The sequence below is a fragment of the Chinchilla lanigera genome, unplaced genomic scaffold (assembly GCF_000276665.1).
Source record: "Chinchilla lanigera isolate Chin_1 unplaced genomic scaffold, ChiLan1.0 scaffold00082, whole genome shotgun sequence".
NCBI lineage: Eukaryota > Metazoa > Chordata > Mammalia > Rodentia > Chinchillidae > Chinchilla > Chinchilla lanigera.
This window is the reverse complement of record NW_004955483.1, coordinates 987,609-1,010,013: the sequence shown is the minus strand read 5'-3', so window position 1 is coordinate 1,010,013 and position 22,405 is coordinate 987,609. Positions and strand designations below refer to the sequence as shown.

General features: G+C 43.3%; 4 protein-coding genes across 9 annotated transcripts; 2 read left to right on the top strand and 2 right to left on the bottom strand.

The window, feature by feature from the left end:
• Positions 1-763: 763 nt before the first annotated feature.
• LOC102026529 (histone H3.1) lies at positions 764-16,389 on the top strand. Of its 4 annotated transcripts, XM_013503785.1 has the most exons (4): positions 764-867; positions 1,771-1,793; positions 1,887-1,992; positions 15,135-16,389. In XM_013503785.1, the coding sequence occupies exon 4, from the start codon at positions 15,892-15,894 to the stop codon at positions 16,300-16,302; it is 411 nt and encodes a 136-aa protein (XP_013359239.1). In that variant the 5' UTR covers positions 764-867; positions 1,771-1,793; positions 1,887-1,992; positions 15,135-15,891; the 3' UTR covers positions 16,303-16,389. The 4 variants fall into 4 exon arrangements, with proteins under 4 accessions (XP_013359239.1, XP_013359240.1, XP_013359241.1 ...); XM_013503786.1 differs by lacking the exons at positions 764-867; positions 1,771-1,793; positions 1,887-1,992 and adding an exon at positions 6,272-9,746; XM_013503787.1 differs by lacking the exons at positions 764-867; positions 1,771-1,793; positions 1,887-1,992 and adding an exon at positions 6,272-9,824.
• LOC102025362 (histone H1.1) lies at positions 1,980-13,995 on the bottom strand. 3 transcript variants are annotated; one of them, XM_005403325.2, is made up of 3 exons: positions 12,870-13,995; positions 10,593-10,701; positions 1,980-3,939 (listed from the first exon to the last, which is right to left on the bottom strand). In XM_005403325.2, the coding sequence occupies exons 1-3, from the start codon at positions 13,464-13,466 to the stop codon at positions 3,752-3,754; spliced, it is 894 nt and encodes a 297-aa protein (XP_005403382.1). In that variant the 5' UTR covers positions 13,467-13,995; the 3' UTR covers positions 1,980-3,751. The 3 variants fall into 3 exon arrangements, 2 of the variants coding, with proteins under 2 accessions (XP_005403382.1, XP_005403383.1); XM_005403326.2 differs by having other exon boundaries at positions 3,851-5,560; XR_001231010.1 differs by lacking the exon at positions 1,980-3,939 and having other exon boundaries at positions 10,617-10,701; positions 12,407-13,995.
• An 84-nt stretch (positions 16,390-16,473) lies between the features above and the next one.
• LOC102026868 (histone H4) lies at positions 16,474-17,603 on the top strand. The gene has a single exon (XM_005403331.2). It carries the CDS (start codon positions 16,996-16,998, stop codon positions 17,305-17,307), a length of 312 nt encoding a protein of 103 aa, XP_005403388.1. The 5' UTR covers positions 16,474-16,995; the 3' UTR covers positions 17,308-17,603.
• Positions 17,604-21,398: 3,795 nt separating this feature from the next.
• LOC106146536 (histone H4) lies at positions 21,399-21,770 on the bottom strand. Its single transcript, XM_013503801.1, has one exon. It carries the CDS (start codon positions 21,754-21,756, stop codon positions 21,445-21,447), a length of 312 nt encoding a protein of 103 aa, XP_013359255.1. The 5' UTR covers positions 21,757-21,770; the 3' UTR covers positions 21,399-21,444.
• Positions 21,771-22,405: the final 635 nt, after the last annotated feature.

Sequence of the window (22,405 nt, the reverse complement as noted above, 5' to 3'; positions counted from 1 at the left end):
GACTAAAGGATCTGGCACTCTTGCTCCACCTACTTCGTGGACTGGCTTTGGAAAAGGAAATTATTCAGGTGACTACAGAGAAATCACAGTCAATCTCTCCCACTTGGGTCAACAGAAACCTTAGGACTGAGGGACTCATGGAAAAATTATATCACAGTGACAGGTCACACTTTCCTTTTTATGTTTAGGAAAATATGCAAAATATATACTTAACATTTTTACTATTTTAGGTATGCAGTTTAGAAGTGTTAAGTATTTTCTTGTTGTGAAACTATCACGATATCCATCACTAAATTTCTTTCGTCTTCCAAAGATAAAGAACCTTCCCCATTAAAAACTAGTTCCTTATTCTCCATTTCTGCCATCACCTAGTAAGTACTATACTGCTTTCTGTCCCTATGAATTTAATTATCGCAGGTATGTGATATAAATGAAGTCTCTAATGCTCATTCTCTTGCTTATAGCTTATTTCATTTAACAGAATGTCTTCAAGGTTCATCCTTGTAGTATGAGATAGATTTTATCTTTTTTTAAGGTTGAGTAATATAAGTATTCCATTGCATCTACATACCACATTTCATATATCTATTTACCCAAAATGTTTGTTTACAATTTTGACCTTACTTTCTTCACTCTAAGAAAACAAAGTAAATCAGAGACAAAAAAATCATGTCTGACTTGAAGAATCTCCACAGTTTTTTTGCATGAGGAGAAGTCCTGTCTCTGGAAGTTGGAGAAAGAAGAGCACAGATGTTGAGGTGACTGAGGGAGAGTGAGGCCAACCTGCAGCAAGAGAACAATGAATGTGAGGACCATATCTTTGAATTGGTTGTAAAGTGTCAAAGCTCAGCCCCAAACCTTCTGAAGGTGAGTCTGTGGACTTGGAGAAGGAAAGAAGGAGAATGGTCAGGAAAATGGGGAAATTGGCAAGATGTGCTTCTACTCCAGTGTGGGCAATTGCGTAGGGAGTTTTAGTAATGTCTTTCTTAGGTTATACATCAGTAACTACTCTAGATGGTCCTTTTATTTGAATTAGACACATTTCCTTGAGGTAAACAAAAAGTGGCCAAATGCACCCATGGGACAGCCTCTGCCCTCACTTCCGCCTTTGTTTCATGCCCAAAGTTCCCTGATGATCAGACTTTCTCATGAAATACTCTTCCAATTGACAGATTGTAACAGCTGAAAGAAGGGGTAACATTTTCTTTGATTTACTTGTGGAATCTCCAGAGCTCTTGTGGGATCTTCTCACAGCCACATGATTGATGCATCTTGCTAAGATAAAAGCTGAGCTATTGATTCTGGCTCCAACCAGCAGGAATGGTGGTCACATTCTAATTAAAAGTGTAACCACCACCCTGTGATACCTGCTGCTACCATGTAGATGGTGCAGTCTCAGGAGCTGTGTATGCAGTCACCATGGAAGATGGTGGTGACAAATGATCTCCAACATGGGCTCACTCTACAGGACATCAGGTCCCTGAAAGCCAGTCTTGCCAGAGAGAAGTTGAGCAAATCTCCTGCCCACATCTCCAGGAGCCACAGGCTGATGACACTGTGGCCACTGCTCTTCCTCACAGGCTTCCCCCAGGAGATCACAGTCCCCTGCTGAGTGGGCAGAGGCTGGGTGGAATCATTGCTGTTGACTCTGCAGCGGTGTCTCAGGCTGGGTCCCTCTTTCCTTCTTTGGGTGGTGTGTTTACAGAGTCTCCTATGCCACAGCCCATGGAATCCTGATGCTAACATGTTTGACTTTTGTTTTCTGTGTAGGATGTGAAAGACACCTTGAACAGGTGAGTCCCATGTGAATGCAGGATGGGAGGATATGGTTGTGCAGAGCTGAATGGAGAGGAGCACTGAGGAGTCTCTGCCTCTGCTTCTTCCAGGACGTGAGCTATGAAACTGGAAGCTCATGAGATCTTTTCCTTGGAGATTCAGACTGTGTGAGCTGAGCTTCATGGGATGTGAAGATGATGTTAATGTATTAACAAGGTATGAGAGTCAGGACTCCCTTAATGCTATGATGAAAGAAGTCAGCACAGTGACCAGCCACCTGGGCACTGGGAGGAGAGGTTGTGTGGTTATTTTCAGCAGAGCTGCCCAAATCTCCCTGTTTAGCATGCTCTATGCTGAGTTTGTTCTGCTGCCTGGCCCTCTATAAGAAACCTCTAGTTCCTTCTGCCCCAAGTGCTGGCCATGCCATTCCAAGAAGCTCCCATCATTTAGTTTTTCTGTCTGCAGAATACATAGATTAACAGTTCCCACTTTATTGAGTTTTAATGAAAATTAACTACATTCACCTGCAAACAGTTGGTCAGAATGTCAGTGAGTGGCAGAATTTTTGCCTATCGTGTAGAAGGTCCTGGCTTCAATTCCCAGCACAAAAAAAAGGAAAAAAACAAACAAACAAACAAACAAAAAAACAACAACAAGAGGTGGGGAGAGAGAGAGAGAGAAAGAGAGAGAGAGACAGGAGTATTGGCACAGATAAGGGCCACAGCATGGTATCAGATGTGTTCATAGTTTTCCTGCGAATTTTTCAAAAATTTCAAGCAATGCAAGAAAGTTTGTTGAACTATAGGTCAAAACTTTTATGGTGTTGACTCAGATAACACAGGTAAATACTAAAACCATGGCAAAAATTAAGTGTTATTGATCCAAAGCCTAAACCTACTGCTCCATTGATTTTGTTAATCAGGGTTTACTATATTTCCAAAAGTTCTTATCCATGAATGCAGAATTTTAAAAAAATTGGGCCCTTTTTTCTCCACATTCCTCCCTGTACACTGTCAGTGTGAAATGATATTCCATTGCTTTAGTTTGCATTTTCTACTCTTTTGGAAATAATTGGTGGTTCTGTAGTTTTTTTTCTTCTCTCTATTATGTTGGTTTACCTTTCGGCAATATTTTTTTTTTATTTTCTTTTAACGATTGATTTTAAAAGATCTGTATATATTTTGCATGATAATTCTAATTAGTATATATAAACAGTCTCTACATTCTCCCTCTGTCTCCCCTCCCCCTTTGTTTTCAAAACTGAGGAGTGAATCGAGGAGGCTCTAAGCTAATCTCTGTCTCTCTTCCTCTCTCTAGCAATAGTAGACAAGGTGGGTATTAAAGACTCCCAATTTGGGCTTTGTTGGGAATCTAGGGTCAGTCTACTATCAGCCAGATACCTCCCTCTGCTGGACAAATATGGGAACGCACCAAACCTCATTCATCGTCCTATTTCCAGAGGTATCTCTTTGGGTCTCCATTCTCCGTTCTCTCCAAGCCCTACACCCCGACAGTGCCTTACGTGTCTTATTTGTAGTCTAGGACTATAGGTTATTGTGTCAAGCTCCCTTTACCTGCAACTTTCACTTTGAGTTTTATTTTTTTCTTCTCTCTTGTTCGACTTTTTTAGATTAATATTCACTGCATGCGCCCTGCAGTAAGACTAGGAGCCCTGCATGCAACTGGAAGGGCTCTGGTTGGTTGGTACAGATACAGGCTGAGACAGTTGTGGGCTGGAGAAGGGCTGCCTACATATAGAGAAACTGACCAGAAACTCAGACAGGGGACAGGAATTTAATAAATCAGTAAATGATGAAGCTGCACGAAGAGGTAAAATTGATTCTATACCATGAAAGATAAGTTTCCACAGGCAGTTGCAATCTCTCCCTAAAGTAGGTTCTCTCTTTTGAGTAGACAGTTTAGCAGCAATTCTGAAGGAAATATTGAATCTACAGCCTGGAGGATGCAGCTGCCTTTATACTTCTCCCAGGAAAACTCTGTGCTCAGCAAGATGGGCCACAAGGCAAGCTTTCAAAGGGAGAAATGAAGGACAAGTAGGACTTAAAATGTAAACATTTTGGGGGGAAGAAATGTGGTTTCTTCTTGAAGAGTAAGTTGGCTGGTGTCTCACTTTCTTCATTGCTGGCACAAAATACCCGACACCTACAATTTAGAGGAGGAGAAGTTTATTTTGGTTCACAATTTTAGACCATGTTTGGCTGGCTCCAAGAAAACCTGTTTTTGTCCTGGCTGTCAGGAAGTAGAAAGGGAAGGGAAGAGCCGGGAGTAAACTGCACCGTAGGCCACGCCCCCAGAGACCCGCCCTCTTACTAGGTCCCACCCCCTAACAGCAAATTCCTTATAGCATGACCGAACCCTCTTCCAAAAGCCCCACCTGTGGGCACCATGAGACTTTAAGCAGAAATCTAGATATAAATCAAAACAGCAGGTTCCCCTTGTTGTCATACTGGGGGTGGATCTTGGGTCCTGGGGAACCTAACACTACAGGGCTCCGTAAGGAGGCAATAGGTTTCCAGCTCTAGGATGCTTGATCACAATTGCTTTCAAGTCTGGGTATTTCACACAACGAATTTTTGGTGCTGCCAAGGCCTAGATTTCAATTGGAGAATCATTTGGTATCTGTTCACAGGATTTCTCCTACATTTGCAGCTCAAAGTGGTAGTCATGGGCCCTATACTCTTGGTTACTTACATGGTCACTTGCAAGAAACAATAAAAAAGTTTAGTATGGGTGTGGAAAAAATGACTATAAAACAAGGAATAAAATTTTAGTGACAGCTGAAGATAAAATTAGGCCTGATAAGAAATACACTCATGGAACAAAGACAGGACTTTTAAAAGATCTTGTTCAGTCTCACATCAACTTCTTTCCCTCAGTATTCCAGAATCTGTTCCCAGATCTCAGTTTCTTGCACATTTTTACCAGTCCACAGGCACAGCTGTACCTCGACTGTGGGCAAGCTTGTCTTTCCTGCACCTACACCCAGAGGGTTGAACACAGGAGAAGATAAGCACCACATTTGGGACTTCTGATCAATATAAACTCGTGTGCACAGACTTCACCTGGATTTTCTACTTTGCCCACCAGTCTAACTGAGTTTCTAAGATTTATTCTATTTCTACTTCATTCTTTCAACTATATTACTAAGCACCCACTTTGTGCTTGGCTTCAGTGTAGGTATTGAGGACCCATGGTAAATAAGCAGGCTCTGCCTTCATGGGACCAGCCTGCCATCTGACAACTGCTTTGTACATTCTCTTCTCTAAGCTCAGAGCTCTTCCCAACCCCTTATGTCACTTTCAGCAGCCACCTTATTCTCCCATACCCCTTTATGGAAACTATAGAAGCTATCACAACAGAATGCTCATATCAGTAGACTGACTGAACTGTTCACCATCTTTTATTCTTTAACTACTTAAAACCAAACAGTGTCATCTTAGGATGCCAAAAAAAGAAATTAAACCAATAGAGCACAGAAGAGCACACAGTGAATGGAAAACTGTATTTACAACGGTATGACAGACGTCAAGGGAGCAGCAGCAGAAGGTTTAGTTTCTTCTATCCTCATCGATGGGGGTTTGCTACCAACTATCTTCCAATAGGTGGCTTTCGAGGACAGTGCTGGAAAGAGACTTCTCACTCACTTTCTGTTTCCTTTTTGTGTTTGCACCATAGTAAGGGTTCATCCTGGCAGCAGCAGTTGGAAGGAATAGCTTCAGCCACATTGTATTTCACACACATACCAATACCAGACACCCAGCATCTGCAGGCCAAAGTCAGCTCTCAGAAAGATAAATTAATACTCACTCCACATAGATTAAAATAAAACCAAGAACCCCCTGATTTGTAGTGTCTGCCCATTTCTTTTCACCATTACTCCCATCATCCTAGATTTTAGACTACCAGTGTGACTAACGTGGAATTGGGAAGGAACACACTGTAGCTCACCATGAAGACCTGAGATATGAGCAACAATGATAATAGTGAAACATTAGAAATGTTGGATATTTATTAACTTTTAAAATATGTACGTTATTTAGAAGTTTATATAATTTAATTTTAAATACTTGCTGAGCTTAGCAATTCAATGGGTTCACAAAATGCTTTCAGACTTATCAGTTGGCTTTCAGGCCACTGTGAACTAGCTCCTGCAAATCACTATTGTGTTCCAGGAACCACATGTGCTCCATTGTCACTTAACACAGACAATACACTTCTACCCTGGGATGTGAGGATACTGTTGCCACATCTCAGGTTGCAGCCAAGAAAGTGAAATCCCTGGGACATTGAGCATGCAAATGTCAATGTCCAGGAAGTGACAGATCTTTCAACCTCCAAGACCTGGGCAATTTCTGTATCCCTGCATCCATTTTTTTGTTTGTTTGTTTGTTTTTGTCTTTTTGAGACAGGGTCTCACTATGCAGTTCAGGCTGACCTTGATCTCACTGTGTAGCTCAGCTTGGCCTCGAACTCACAACAATCCTCCTGCCTCAGTCTCCTGAGTGCTGGAATTACAGGCTTGTGCCACCACACCTGGCTCTACACCTGCATCCTAACTGTTGGATAGTAGGTTCTCCTTCTAGGCTCTGACTTCTGTCACTAAGTAGCCATCCTTTTGGTGTTTGGTCTCCCAACTTGGCCTCCCTCTTGAAGGAGGATGACCAGATCAGCGACAGTGAAGAGCAATACCATGGTTTGAAAGTGTCCCCCAAAGTTCACATTAGAGACTTTGCAAAACATGAGAGGAGGGCCCTTAAGGGGTGGTTAGAACGTGAAGGCTTTACCTTCATAAATGGATCAGTGTTATCACAGTAGCAGATTTGTTATCAAGAGAATAGATTTGGAAAAGTGAGTTCAGCCCCCTCTGTTCTCTTGCCCTTCTCTGCTATCTCTGCCATGGGATGACAAAATGAGGTCCCCACCAGCTGCCAGTGCCATGCTCTTGGGCATCTCAACCTCCAGTACTGAGAGATAAATTTCTGTTGTTTATAAATTATCTAGTCTCAGGTATTCTGCTGTACTCCCACACACAGACAGTATGAAGCCAATTATCTTCCCAGGGCTTAATACTAGACAATGGGTATAAAATATTTTGTTCACTTTGGTAGATCTGTAATAAAGTAAATAATGATGTCTAAGGTAGAGCTTGCTGAGGGCCAAGCATAGAAGCATGGATACTGGTCACCTTTGGTTCTCTTTGAACACCAAGTAGCACTCTGCCACTCACCTGTTTGGTGAGCTGCCTCTTTCTCTGTACAGTGCCAGTGTCAATGCTGACATCCTTCCCCTGGCTCCTCCACCTGCCCTCCACCCTAAGGCTTCTCTGTCCATGATACTTACTAAACAACCTTGATAGTGATTTTGCTACTTGGAAATGTAGAATATAGCCTTGGATCTCTACAATTTTGGACTTGCATTTCATGTTCAGTGTTTGAGCTCAGTGTGTCCACAACTACACAAACTGAAGTCCATATAAGTGACTACTTGAGGCCTAAATTTGCTGCTAAGAGCATTTGTGTTTCACATGGCACTACATTATCTTATTCTCTTGAAAGAAATACAATCGAGGTACCTGGGGGTGAAAAATAAAAAGAACTGGAGAAACAATAAATAGTACTGTATGCAGTGAATAGCTTCATGCATATTTCAGTGAGCGTTTGCTTGTCCTTTGCACTATTGGGAATTAAATACATGGCCTTACAATGAGCTACATTTCCAGTCCTTTTTCAAAAATTTTGAGACAGTATCTTGATAAGTTGCCCAGGCTGGCCTCAAATTTTTGATACCCTTCACTTTGTCTCAGTCTCCCTAATACCTGGGATTACTGGTGTGTACCACCACAGCCAATTCAGTATAGTTTCCTGTTAGTATCTTTTAAATTATTCCTACAGAATCATTTAAATGATTTAAATGATTTAAATCCTAGGAATTCTGACTTACAAGCTAAATAGGTTATGTCCTCTTATTAGATATCGCTAAACACCTCTCCATGGGGGTGCTACCAGCAGTGTAGGAGAGTCTATTCCACACAGCATGTCGCAAAGAAAGTCTACAAAGAATTTTTGTACAAGTTGGGATTTTGTTCTCAAGTTGAAGCTTCAGAAATTGTGTTCCAGTGTAGTTTTAATCTGTATTACTCCTATTATGAGCAAGATTGAGATCATGTTTAATTGCACTTTTTGTGTAGTCCTTTCTTTTGCCCATTTTTCTAAGTTTTTTGTGTTTTCTCAGTAGTACATAGAAATTCTGTATCTAAATATTTGTGATATTAGCTTCTATCCATGTTAGTTTCAATTTTTTTCTCATTTTTTCAATTATCTTGTGATGTTTTTTGCCATTAAAAACTAGACAAAAGTTACTAATACTTTCAGTTGATATGTGTGAATTTTCAATTAGAAATTAAACAGAAAGCCTAAATAACAAAAGGGAAATATGTGCAGCTGAAGTACTCCATATTTTAAAGGTACCAGTGGCTCCCAAATGATTCATAAATTCAATGCAGTCATAATTAAATTCCTAACAAGATTTACTATAGGAATTAAAAGAGGGTACATATTCAATATAGAAATATAAAGGACCAAGAATATCCTGGGAATTCTTGAAGAAATACAAGATTCTAAGGAAAATTAAAATGGATAAAGTGACAATAAACATTCTGGCATTGGTGCAAAAACAGACAAACCAACCAATGGAACAGACACCCACAAATGCAAACAGATCAATGGAATAGCCCCACACAAATGCAGACAACAGACCAATGGACAGGCGCACACAACTGTTGGCCTCTGGTTCCTAAATAAAGTGGCATGATAAATCAATGGAGAAAGGACACTCATACATAAATAGTACTCAGACAGTTGTATATCCTTTTTAAAGAGAAAAAAAGAAAGGAAAAATGAAAAAAATTGACCACAATCTCATACAATACACATGAAAGAATCTCACTAGATCGAAATGTGAAGCGTAGCTTCTAAAAGTATACAGTAGGGATTTAATCTTAACCAAAGAAAGGTATGGTATTTCCCATCAACTTCTTGGAGGTGATCTCTAGGCCCTTGGAATGTCCTACCTGGTAAGACTGCCTTTATTTACCTGGAGTTGTTGGCCCCAGATAGTCAATGATAAGATAATAATGGGAATTTTAGGCCACCAGTATCTGCTCGACCTCTAGAAGGGCTGGAAACTAAAGGTCAGCCATGTGAGTAACCAGCCACAGAACTCTCACAAAAACTCCAGCCACTAAAGCTTCAGTGATCTTCCTTGATTGACTATGTGTCATCATGCATTAATGTTGGGAAGTGACAGTGCTCCTAGTACCACTTGGACAGGAAGCTCGGAAGTTCACACTGGGAACTTCCCTGCAGTGTGCCTATATTGGTTTCCGAGGGCTACTGTAACAAAAATAAAGTGCCAAAAGCTGAGGCGGTGGCTTAAAGCAACACATTTATTGTCTGGAGGTGAGAAATTTGAGTCTAGGAATCAGCAGAACTGTGACTTCCTTGAACCCTGGAGGGGAATTCTTCCTTGCTATTTCTAGCTCCTAGCAGTTTGCTGGCAACCTGTGGGACTCCTTGGTTTGCAGCTGTATGACTATGGTCCCTATGTTTGTCACCCCATGGCATGAGTCTCTGCGGGTCTTTGTCTTCACGTGGCCATCCTCTTACAAGGACACTAGTTCCAGGGCTGGGGATTTAGCTCAGCGGCAAAAAGCGCCTGCCTGGCAAGTGTAAGGTTGTGAGTTCAGTTCCCGGTACCGGAGAAAAACCAAAAAAAAAAAAAAAAAAAACAAGGACAGTAGTTCCTCTTGTAAGTCATCAGCCCATCCTACTCCACTGTGACCTCATAGTGACATCTGCAACAATCTTATTTCCAAATAATGCCACATTCTGAGGTCCTAGGAGTTAGAACTTAAACATGCCTTCTTGAGAAGAGGGGGGAACAAGTGCCAGGTCAGTACATAACACTGTCCTGTGTGCTTCTTTCATTGCTGACTTTAATCTGTGTCCTTTCAGGGCAATAAACCAACTGTAAGTAATTAATAATTTCAGGCACATTACTGACCTGCAGGGTAGTTGGGACACCCACCTCCAGCAACTTAAAAATGGGTTTAGAAGTATGGGTAGTTTCAGAACTATGACTGCTCCCCTAATTTCACAAGAATATAAAAAAGGGACCTTGGCTAAGAAAATAACTCAAGACATGAAAAAGCTTTAGCATAAAAGGGCATTATGATTAACTTACAGTATATTATCAAGCAATATTTTTAGAAGAATGAAAAGTTTACAGGTATCTGCAGCACATAAAATGTACTGGGCAAAGGGCTTGTGCCAGAATTAAAAAGGGAAAAAGCAATTATTTTAAAAATAGCAAACAAAACAACCTGGTAGGAGCAGAATTGCACCCCTACCCCCACATATTGACAATGTAACCCCTCAGTGGGCTGAATTTAGAAACTGGGCCTTTAGAAAGATAATTAAGGTTAAATGAGGTCATAATGGTGGGGCACTAGTCTGAGAGATCTGTTGCCTTTATAAGAGGAGGAAGAGACATGAGCTCACCCTCCCTAGGTATGAAGAAGGACATGGGAATAAGGTGACCATCTGCAGGCCACTTAGGCAGCCCCCACCAAAGCTTCCACCTCTACTTGAGATTTCTGGCCCACAGAACTGTGAGAATTAATTGCTTTTGTTTAAACTACCCAGCCTGGGGTGTTTTAGTCCACAAAGACTAACACACAACCCAATTTTTTAATAAGGTGGGGGAGCAAAATATATAAAATAAAAACAGTGACCTACCTCTGTACAGCCGCCAAATAGGCCCATAAGAGCTGCCTTGGATGGTGCAGGTCTGCAATCCCAGCAGCCTGGGAGCCTGAGTCAGGAGGAACATGAGTTCAAGGCCAGCCTGGGCAACATAGCAGGAACCCGTGTCATAAAAGCAAAACACATAAAGCAAAGTAAAACAAAATTCTACTTCAAAATAAAAATAAAAAATAAAAACAAATACAAAACAAAATATAAAAATAAAAACACAACTTATTGGGAAGGATGTGGAACTATAGGGACTATACATAGATTTCATGGAATAATCTGTGAGGTTTATCCATACTGTATCTTCTAACTGTGGTTTTATTTTTCATTCATACCACTTTCAGAGTTTATTATTTGATCAGATGATTCTATTCAGAGATATACAAACAACAGGTATGTGTGTATATATACCCAAGACATATGCACAAGAATGTTCACATTATTTGTAATAACTAGAAAGAACTCAGACATCGATCAGTGAAGGACTTGATACCTAGACTGTGCTACATTCATAAAATATGAAGTAAGATGAATTACATTTAATTCATTAGAAATGAATTAAAGTTATACACAGCAGCACATGAAAGTGTTCAAACCTAAGGTTCTATAAGAGTGTTTATTGTTTTATTTCCATTTTTTATACAAGTTTCAAAAACAGATGCATTAGTGCTGGAAATTAGGATAGTGGTTATATTTAGGGAAAATCAAAAATTAATGACACAACAAGTGTGAGGACACTCTGGGCAGGTTGGGAGACATTCTATTTTTGACTAGTCAATTGCTGTGTTTATTCACTGACATTTATATTAGTTTTAGGATTTTTATTTATATATTATGGTTTCCAATTTTTTTTAAAAAAAAACAATAATCGAATTCACCTTGTGCTTGTCAGGCAGGTTTGTGCCGCTGAGCTATATCCCCAGCCTGGTGTTCAATTAAAAAAAAAAAAGTTTAATGAATGTTGGAGTATTCTATAGTTAATCTTTCATCAGAAGAAAGGTTTTAAGCATCCAGAATAGACAAGTCATTAAAATGTGAATCCAGAATTATAATTGCAAAAGCTGAAAGAGGTGTAGGGAAGCACTCAGACTGCTTCAAAACTCGGGGAGTCTAAGGACATCTGAGGACGTGACCCCAAAGAGTAGGAAACAATTGACTTAGCACAGGTAAACACGCATATGTTGGTTACCGCACAGTATAAGAATGTACATATAAGATAACAACCTGTATAAGAATTACACAATAAAGATGCAGGCTGCTCTTGGGCTGTGCTCTGCTCCATGCTGCCTGTTGTTAATGTCTTGCGCAGGTAAACTCTAACCTGGGGAGCTCACCCTGCGGAAATCTCCCTTACCCTCCCCCCCAAACACCCGCCAGCGGGCCCACAAGGGGTATCGTGTGAGAGCACCCGCGTTTAAAGGGGGCTGGAGGGGGCTGCTCCAGAACTGAAAAACCAAGAGATGAAATATCCAGTTTCTTCCACATTGAATGAAAGTGGCAATCAGGGAGAGCTGTTTCTATAAACAGAAACCTAAGGGATCTCTGGCCTTAGGCCTAAGACTCCAACTAAGGTCTCAGTCCTGACCCGGCCCCCAGCCCACCCGGGTTAGGGCACCGCCCGTCGCAACAGCCCCTGTCCCCAGTAGTAGTGATGACCCTGCTTGAGGCCGGTCACTGGCTGGGCTTAGGGCCACAAACTGCTGCCGAGGCCCACCGGCATTTCCCGGGACAGATCCACCCACGCACTCGTAGGGAGTGTAGCTCTCCTATCCCCACCCACCGCAGCCTTTTAGGTCTACCTAGATTGAAGCTACTTTAGCAGCACTGGTCCAAGAATGCAGCCGTTACTTAATCTTAACACAAATTTCTGCAGGTAAGAAGCACGTGGCACACGCCCCAGCCTGGGCCTAGTTTGCCCTAATAACCTTTAACTACTTTAGTACTGGTGGGGGCGGTTGTCTCCAAATTCCCCAAGTGTTTCTAATATGTAGAGAATAAGGGCTTTATTTCCAAAACGGTAAACTCAGAAAATGCGAAATTCGGACGATCGGTAAACACAGGGAAACGCAAGCCTCCAGACCCTGTTAGCTTCAGCGACTGAACGCCGTCTAACTGCCAACGAGTGCAACGCTCTTTCCCTGAACTATGTAATGGTGGCTCTTAAAAGAGCCGTTGGGTTACCGGAAGGATCTTCCAACCAGACTGCTCTCACTTTTTCTTGGGCGTTGCCTTTTTGGGCTTGGCAGCCTTAGGCTTAATCACCTTCGCCTTAGCCGCTTTAGGCTTCACGGCCTTGGCCTTCGCGGGGCTCTTAGCTACTTTCTTGGGTCTCACGACTTTCGGCTTCTTCGGGCTCTTGGAAGGTTTCTTCGCCAGCGCAGGCTTCTTGGCCTTCTTGGGAGTCTTAACCGCCCTCTTGGCGGTGGCCGCCGGAGCTTTCTTCTGCTTCTTGGGAGCGCCCGCGGCCTTGGCCTTTGTCGCAACTTTCGCGGTGTTGGGCTTGGGCTCCCCGGAGGGCGCCTTCTTATTCAGTTTGAAAGAACCAGAGGCGCCGGTGCCCTTGGTCTGCACTAGGGTGCCCTTGCTCACCAGGCCCTTAAGCCCCAACTTGATGCGGCTGTTATTCTTCTCCACATCGTAACCGGCGGCCGCCAACGCCTTCTTGAGCGCTGCCAGCGACACCCCGCTGCGCTCCTTAGAAGAGGAGACCGCCTGCAGGATGAGCTCGGACACAGAGGGGCCCGCAGGTTTCTTTTTAGCAGCTGCCGAAGCCTTTGCAGGCTTCTTAGCTTTCTTGGCAGCCGCCGGCTTCTCGGGAGCCGTTGAGGCCGGCTGTGCAGCCGGCGCCGTCTCGGACATGGCGACTGAGAGAAAGTACAGCAAAAGGGAGGGAGACCCACTGATAAGGAGCGCGCGAGTCACTGGGCGACGCCTATTTATAGAGCAGGGCTGCGCGTGATTGGTGCGCGCTGGCACCGCCCCCAAACCGCCGCGCCACCTGGGCGGCCACGGAGCTTCCCGGGTTTTCTCTGAGCAATCTGGTCTCCCTGCCCTCTTCGTTCGCGAACGCACCTCGAAATCTGTCCCAGTCGCCTTGCAAAAATGGAAATTCAGGCAAAGTCCAGTCGGGCTGTGCCGCCCAGTAACTTTACAGAGTGCTATCGCCTTAGATAGCCTCTCCAGAGAGCGGGGGAACTGTGTGAATGAGGCAGGCAATCACACAAGGAATTTAGGTTGAAGCTACTAGGCGATGACTCGGCGTGGATGTTCGAGTCTAGTTTTTTAGGAATGAAAACGAGCACATCTTGAATAAGGGAGGTAGCAAGAGCAGCGCGGTGTACGCCTTCTACTCCTTTAGGACCGGCTGTCAGGCATGAGATTGCCCCTGGCTCGCTGAAGAGTGTCTGGTTCTGGCCTTCCATGCTTTGGGCAAAGGAAAACTAACCAGAATACTCCTCAATTCAGTAACCGCCGGTGTTACTCTAACTGCACGTGTGGGGAGAGTTACGCAAACCACTTCCAGTTATAACTGTCTTTTCTTGCCATCCAGTGCATTTCACGGATCTTCAACGCCCTTAGCCCTACTACATACCCAAAGAGAGCTCGGTTCCACCTCAACACATACAATCTGCGCTGTGACACAATCTCTTCATCCTCACTCCACTCACAGGACTCACAACTGCGCCTACACAGAGATTAAATAAACGCTAGGTGGATGAGCCGGTTCTCTGAGAGGCATTGTCCCAAGAATTTAAATCCCTTTTGTGTGAAGACAAGAGGGCAACATCCCTGGGGTAAGATTGTAGGGCAGTCTTCCTTTAACTCGTGTTGAAAAGCATCAACATACTAAAATAATTTCATGTTACAGACCAGTGGCTGTAAACAGGAGAATAAAGTGCTATTAAGTTCTCATCCTCTTCCATAGGCTGGCTGTGTGTAATTGCCCAGTCCATGGGAGAACAAGGCAGTGACTTCTTCCACGCGCATTACTTTTTAAAGTCCACGCCGGCCTAGGAATACAATAAATAACGTAATAGTCCTAGGATTTTGTGCATTTTTTCATTTTATTGAGAAGCTATCTTTTCAAATGTATGAATAATTTCCAAGAATGTGGAACAAGACAAATGAAAACAATATCACGCATCTCGTTTGAAAGATAGCTTACAAAATAACGTTGACAAGATTGTTAGGTTTTTAAGTAAATCCTTTTTGAAACAAAATTTTCGTACAGTAACAAAGCATCTAATCAAAGCTTTCGGTACGGAAATAACTGAGAACTATGTGACTCTGGTTCTACTTCGGTATGATTGCATTTAAACAGTTGTGCCTCCCTTCTTTGTTTCCATTGTGTTAAACCTTGGCTTCCCCTCCCCCGCAGAAAGCAATAGAAAGGCTTTGCGCAAATGAATGGTGCTAGAACTGCTTTCTCAAAGGACACTTGGGAAAATGGAATAAATCAATCAAAACGTTGAATTATGTCTGCTTCTTGTTAGCACTGAAAATCGCCAACATTTTAATGTTTTACAGATATCGGGTCTGCTCATCCCCAAACTGAATTACACACCTTGACCTCTGGTCTAATCCGGCTGATCGGAATGGCGCGCTCATGTGGCCCCGCGGCAAGGCGGGAAACGAGGCAGACACCGCCATTTTGCACCGAGCAGAGTATGCGCTAGGCCATCGGTAGGAAAAAAAAGCTTTCAAAAGCCTCCAAGACTACAAAAGAGCACGAACACTTAACAAAAGGATATTTTACTAGAGAAAATGTTTCTGTGAGCAGTGATTTAATTTTACTAGGCACGGTATGTTTTCTAGGGCTCCATAATAGTCCTTATTCAATATAAACAGTAAAGGAATCCGAATTTTGCAAAAGGTGTCACAAACTCGGTGTCAGAGGAAAGCAGCAAAATATAAATAGTATATTTCCGGAGTGGATAGCCACTATTAACTTAATCTCTATTTTCCCAAATCCAGAATTGACTATAATTATCCTGCAAATTAATGTCTAATTTTACAAAAAGGCAAACCGAACGTCCTTTAGGTTTATAAAGATGAAGATCAGGAAGGGGAAGTGAAAAACCTGAAAAGACTACGGGATTGAAAATAGTAACCAATGAAACTGCACGTTGGCAGGACGTTTTAAAACACACCAATCAGAGTCTGGGGCGTCATAAGAACACACTGTGTTATCGTCCAGTCACCACACAGTACATACTATAAATAAGAGCAAAGCTGCTGTGGAATACAGCTTTAGCAGCTTTCAGATTCTTTTGAAGTTGTAGGAATGGCTCGCACAAAGCAGACTGCTCGCAAGTCCACCGGCGGCAAAGCCCCGCGCAAGCAGCTGGCTACCAAGGCTGCTCGCAAGAGCGCGCCGGCCACCGGCGGCGTGAAGAAGCCTCACCGCTACCGGCCCGGCACCGTGGCGCTGCGCGAGATCCGGCGCTACCAGAAGTCCACCGAGCTGCTGATCCGTAAGCTGCCCTTCCAGCGCCTGGTGCGCGAGATCGCACAGGACTTTAAGACCGACCTGCGTTTCCAGAGCTCGGCTGTCATGGCGCTGCAGGAGGCCTGTGAAGCTTACCTGGTGGGTCTGTTCGAGGACACTAACTTGTGTGCTATACACGCCAAGCGCGTCACTATCATGCCCAAGGACATCCAGCTGGCGCGCCGCATCCGTGGGGAGAGGGCTTAATTAGCACTACCAAGTTTAAGGTTCTAATCAAAGGCTCTTTTCAGAGCCACTCACATTTTCAACTAAAATGGCTGTAAGTTCCACCAACTTAACCCATGTTTTCAAGTGAAGTGACTAAAGATCCACTAGGTAAATCGTAAATGCATTTTAGCGTGGAAGAAAATACATAAGCACTCGACTCACGGGTCTTCCCCTGAAATGTACATTGAGGATCTTAGAGGGGTTGGGAGAAATCGCATTCCGTGCTTTAAACCTAGTCTCGAGTGCCAGAAAACGTGATAGTATAACATCCCTAACACAGAGTTTGTGGGAAAATTCACAAAATCTGGCTTCTGGCAAGCTGTTCAGTTATATCCTTGTTAAAGTATCACGATCAAAGTCGAGTTGTGAAAGATTTTCCCGTAAGTGTTGAAAGTGCTCCTGAAATCATGAGTTTACATTTATAATATAGTAAGTCAAGCTTCCTTACAAACTTGTGGAAGCAACTGACCCTAGCTTGCCCTCCCCTGTCCACGCCTTCCACTTCCTGGGGCTCTGAGGCGGGTTGTGGGCGGGGACTGCCAGCATCACGTTTCGCGCCTGCGCACTTTTTATTGCCTGCGCTGCCGCGGCTGGGCGGGGGGAGGGGGCGCAGATATATAAGGACTGGTTCGCGCCTGCATTCTCACTTGCTGTTACTTCTCTGAGGGAGTCATGTCTGGCCGTGGTAAGGGAGGTAAGGGCCTTGGAAAAGGTGGCGCCAAACGTCACCGTAAGGTGCTGCGCGACAACATCCAGGGCATCACCAAGCCCGCCATCCGCCGCTTGGCGCGGCGCGGCGGCGTCAAGCGCATCTCTGGTCTCATCTACGAGGAGACGCGCGGGGTGCTGAAGGTGTTCCTGGAGAACGTGATCCGCGACGCCGTCACCTACACGGAGCACGCCAAGCGCAAGACGGTCACCGCCATGGACGTGGTCTACGCGCTCAAGCGCCAGGGACGCACGCTCTACGGCTTCGGCGGCTGAGATTTCTGAGTTTGCTGCGGCTTCCGCTTCCTAACAAAGGCCCTTTTCAGGGCCGCCCAACTATTCAAAAAGGAGCTGTACCAAATTAGAGCCAAAGAGGTCTGAAGGTGGTTAGAACGTATGCCGGGGCTGCAAGGGTAAAGCCAAATAAAGTGTTACACACACCTTACTCAAATCATTTGCCTACTACTCGCTTCCCTTCACAGGTTAAGAGTAGAAAGAAAATTAAAAGCACCGGGTAAGAGTAGAAACATACTAAGACACTAGGAATGCTTTTAAGGATCTTGTCAGTTTAGCGAGCAAGTGAAGATACTGCCCTATCAGCGAGCTCGGCTCATTGTCAGCCAATCAGAACAGATGGCCTGATGAAGGGGAAAGTGGCGGGCCCTGTTATATAGAACTATGTAGTGTGAAATAGGAAAAGTAAATCACCCTCAATCTTGTTCCAAGAACAGTACGGAGATTGTAGCCACCAATCGGATGATTTGTTTTCCTGAAATGGAAAGCAGGTTCAGACTACCAGGACAGCTGGATGAAAGAAAATGAAAACCCTGTTTAGAGAGATGGCTGCTCAGAATGCAGAATCCTAAGAAATTTAAGGATAGTTTTTCTTCACAGAAGAATGAAAATTAAGCGATGCCCTAAAACTAGTTTTGATGGTTGTACAAGTAGAAAATACAAACTCTTCGAATTGTTCACGTAAAGTGGATGACTTTTTAAGTTGTGTAAACTATCTTAATGTGTATGGAGAAACCTGCAGACAGGGAAGCAGGTGATGAGGATTAATAAGGAGAGGCGCTGTTGGCCTGTTAATGTCTTCATGTGCTAGACTCAGAAGTACTGTATGGGCATTCTCTAGTGATTGTAGCGTAAAATTGTAAAGGATCCCTCCAATCTAATTATGTGATCAAATAATATCAGATTTCAGAACTCTGAGGAATGGATGTGAACTCCCTTGGCTAATAGAGAAACATTATCTGAAGAGATACTCAAACGCTTCTCACTGGGCTATTTTTGGTATCATTTTTGTAAGTGGCTGCTTTTAGCCTTAGTGTGCTTGCCTTTGTGAGGGTGTCCTAGATTCGAGGATCCTGTTTTCCACCTGTCAATGGTCATTTACCATTTGTTGGAGAATGATGAAAGTAGCCATTGTGGCCTAATGTAAGACTGACAATTTCAACAATTTTGGAGTCAGACAAGCAAAATGGGCCTGGCAGGGAAGATTGTCATATTCTGTCCTTTTTAGTTGGTATTTCTTTAAGAGATATTTAATGGCCTCCTCCAGTATGCCAGTGAGGAGATGAGAATTCCATGTGCTCATATGTAGTCACAGGTGACTTCTATTATTCTGTACCTGATATTTTTACAGTATTTCAGACCAGTACTGACAGCACTGTAGTCATCTTAGTTTACCACCCCTATGGGTGGAAACCTCTGAGCCTTCTTTAAGTCCATTCATTCAGTTCTTGGTTGATTTACAGTCCTTGTCCCATCCCTCAAATCTAAAGAGAAACTGCTATGCTGAGTGCTCAGTTGCAGCAGCGTTCTTGCAGGGCTAGAGGCAGCCTTGGAGACTTGGTTAAAAGGTCATACATGTATGCATTTAACAAACTTCCGTAGACTGTATTTTAAACTTTAGATCTGTTCTGGGTTTAGGTCTATTCTGTGTGGTACAGAAAACAAAGTTCTCACTTTCAAAGAATAACATTCTAGACGAGGAAGACAGAATTGTAAACAAAAAATTGAAGAATGTATTATAGATAAAATAGCACATTTGTGTGCTATTACAGAAATGAAGGGGTAGGCATTATTTTAGACCACATGGTGGGGGGGGGAGGGGTCTGTTTAATGAGGTGGATATTTGAGCTGAGGCCTGAAAGAAATGAAGTACAAAGACAAGCAGATATCTGGTATAAAACATTTCCAGGAAGAAAGAAAAAAGTGTAAAAACTCATGTCTCCTTCCACTAAAAAAATAGCAAGATCAGCAAATAATAATGCAATAGGGAATGAGGTCAGAGGATAAACCAGGAGCCAGATCTGGTAGTGATACAGGAAAATAAAAATTCCCAACCTAAACTATACCTGGGACGAGTTCATGTTCTCTAAAATCGAAGAATGAATTTTAGGGACAAAGGAGGTTAAGAGCAGAATATATTTATTGAGGGAAAGAAAGCTTCTGCCCAAGAGAGGGTCAGAAGGGGGTCTCGAGTGGTAGCCCCAGACTCTCTTTTCTAGGGACTTTTATAGAGCAAAACCACGAGGCGAGGCGGGTCCAAGGTAGGGGAAAATGGACAAAACTATGGTCAGCCAATGAGAATTGTTCAGGTAAAATTGATTAAATTGGGATTAAATGGGGAAACGAGTCACATAGCAAGCGGCCATGAATACAGAACAGGTGCTTTTCCTCTAAGGGGCTGGGATCAGGGACTCTTCAAGATGATCACTACCTATTTAGAATATCAATCCCTGATGTCCATCCCTAGGGAGGTATGTGGGTGTATTTGTTTAATCTTTTGCCTTGAGGTCTGGCCACAGCAAAAATGTATCTTATCTTTCATGTAGGCTCCTTCGAGGGCCCTGTCTGACTGCCTATAACATTTCTATCTAACTCAGCTGCCTACAACAGTAGGACCTTGTTTGTCTGGTATTTTCCAGTATTTAGCACTCACTGAAAGTCCCTAGAAACCCCTAGGACTCAGGCACTGAGTATTCCGTATGCTTTTGGGCTGTAATAAGGATATTATTATGAAGACAATGGAAAACCACTGGAAATATTCTGAGAAGGAAGAGGTGAATATTTTTCATGAAGACAGGGATATTCTTGCTGCTAGGTAGAGAAGAAACTAGGAAGGTGGCATCAAAAGTGCAGCAAAAAGATTAGTTAGAAGTCATTGGAGTCATCCAGACAAAAGATGATGTGGTTTCTCTGAGAGAAGCAGCAGCAGCCTAAGAACTGGAAGGTGAACTTGGAGCACAGAGCACAGGACTGAATGGAAGTTGTCAGAAAATTGGACAAACCACGACTGCAAGGTTTTTGGCCTGAGCTGCTGGAAGAATGGAGTTCCCTTTACTGAAATGGGGAATACTGAAGAAAAAACCATTTGGACGTCAAGATAACTATTTTGGACAAGTCTGGAATGCTTATTAAATATTCAAGTAGATACATTAGACATGCAACTGGGTATGTCTGGCCATTAGCGGAAGAGGTAAACAGTATTTTTAAAATTATTTTTTAGTGTAGGTGGGAGTGAGTGAAGGAAATTTATAGAATACAAGTTAAGGACTCTTAAAAAAAAAAAAAAAAGCAACCATTAGGATGAAAAATAGCTGCACTATCACAATAGGCTTTGGCCTGGCTACCAACTGGACTAGAACAGCTGTAATATAAACTATTTCACAGAACACAGAACAAATAAATAATGGAATTGGACGCCACTGCCAAGAACAACGTATGGAATAGCAGAACCATGGAAAAGTACAAATAACTCCATGTATTCTTCATGGAGTATAATTTTTTTCATGGCAGTTGGAAAAACTGTAGGTCTGTGTAATATTCCACTTTATGGATACAGACCTTTACTGTTTATCCAGTTCCTAATAAAACTTTTTTCTACTCACTTACTAACAATGCTACACTAAGTTCTCCAAGTTCTTAGCTTTCAAACTAGACTCATCATTTGCTCCCCAAGTGCTTATTTACCTTATCTAAAATGGAACTGTACTCACACAACGATCTTCCAATGCATTTGAAATTACTCTAGGTTACTTATAATACCTATGTAAATGGGATAGAGATCTTCACATACAAGGTTCAAATTGTCCTTTAGTTAACACTGAAACTGGTTCCCTAGGAAAAAAAAAAAGACTTTTCACTCTCTTTTGTTCAGATGGCACCGGGACTCTACAAGCTGCTGGCAGTGGGGATAGGACCCCACTTCCCTCCAAGGAGAGAAATGGGTAACGGGTCTGGCACGGCCTTTCGCTGCGGCCCAAACTGGGAACGCTTAAGGTCCGCCGGCTCTATAGAGCCTAACTAACCTGGCTCACACCCGACTTATACAGTGACGTGACTCCTTTTGTGAGAAAGTGGTCGGCCCTGAAAAGGGCCTTTAGGAAAGTAACAAAGACGTATGGTTTAGCCGCCGAAACCGTAGAGCGTGCGTCCCTGGCGCTTGAGCGCGTAGACCACGTCCATGGCGGTGACCGTCTTGCGCTTGGCGTGCTCCGTGTAAGTGACGGCGTCGCGGATCACGTTCTCCAGGAACACCTTCAGCACCCCGCGCGTCTCCTCGTAGATGAGGCCGGAGATGCGCTTGACGCCGCCGCGGCGAGCCAGGCGGCGGATGGCGGGCTTGGTGATGCCCTGGATGTTGTCGCGCAGCACCTTACGGTGACGTTTGGCGCCGCCTTTGCCAAGGCCCTTGCCTCCTTTACCGCGACCAGACATGACTAACACGTCCCCTACAAAAGCAGTTAGTCAAGTAACGTGGAAGGTTGCAACCTGGGTTGATATAAGCTGTGATCGGACCTAATTGAGAACTACAAGAGGCGGGGCTCTTGCGGCACTGCCTCTGTCCTGTTGGCTCCGCCCTTGTCTGGGCAATGACCTGAGGCCTCTGAGAGTGAACATAGTAGTATGTTTTTAATTCCTGCTTTTCTCCCTCCCTTTGATTACATGGTGTTTGAACTTAGAGTCATCATCGCCTAAGAATTTTACTAAGGGCTTCAATTTTAATGACAAAGCATTTGAATTAGTTAGAAATATATTCTTCTATTTTATTAATGATGTAGACAGGTTAAAAGCATCTTTAAAAAAAAAGTATAAAAGATTGAAATTCGCACAGGAATGATGTCCTTATATTAAGGGAGAGGAGAGCAAGAAAAGTTCCTGTAAAGGCCAGAAATTGAGGCCCAGAGAATTCCCTGCAAATGAACTAAACTGTTAAATAAACTAGCCCTTCTTGGTCACTTCCAAGCTTCTTTACCTTGTCACATTTTGTTTGCTGCTATTGATCCAGTTCAACATGTTAGTGGGTACTACCATTTTCTCTAGGTCACCATTACTGTGTGCCACATAATATTTGTATTAAAATGCT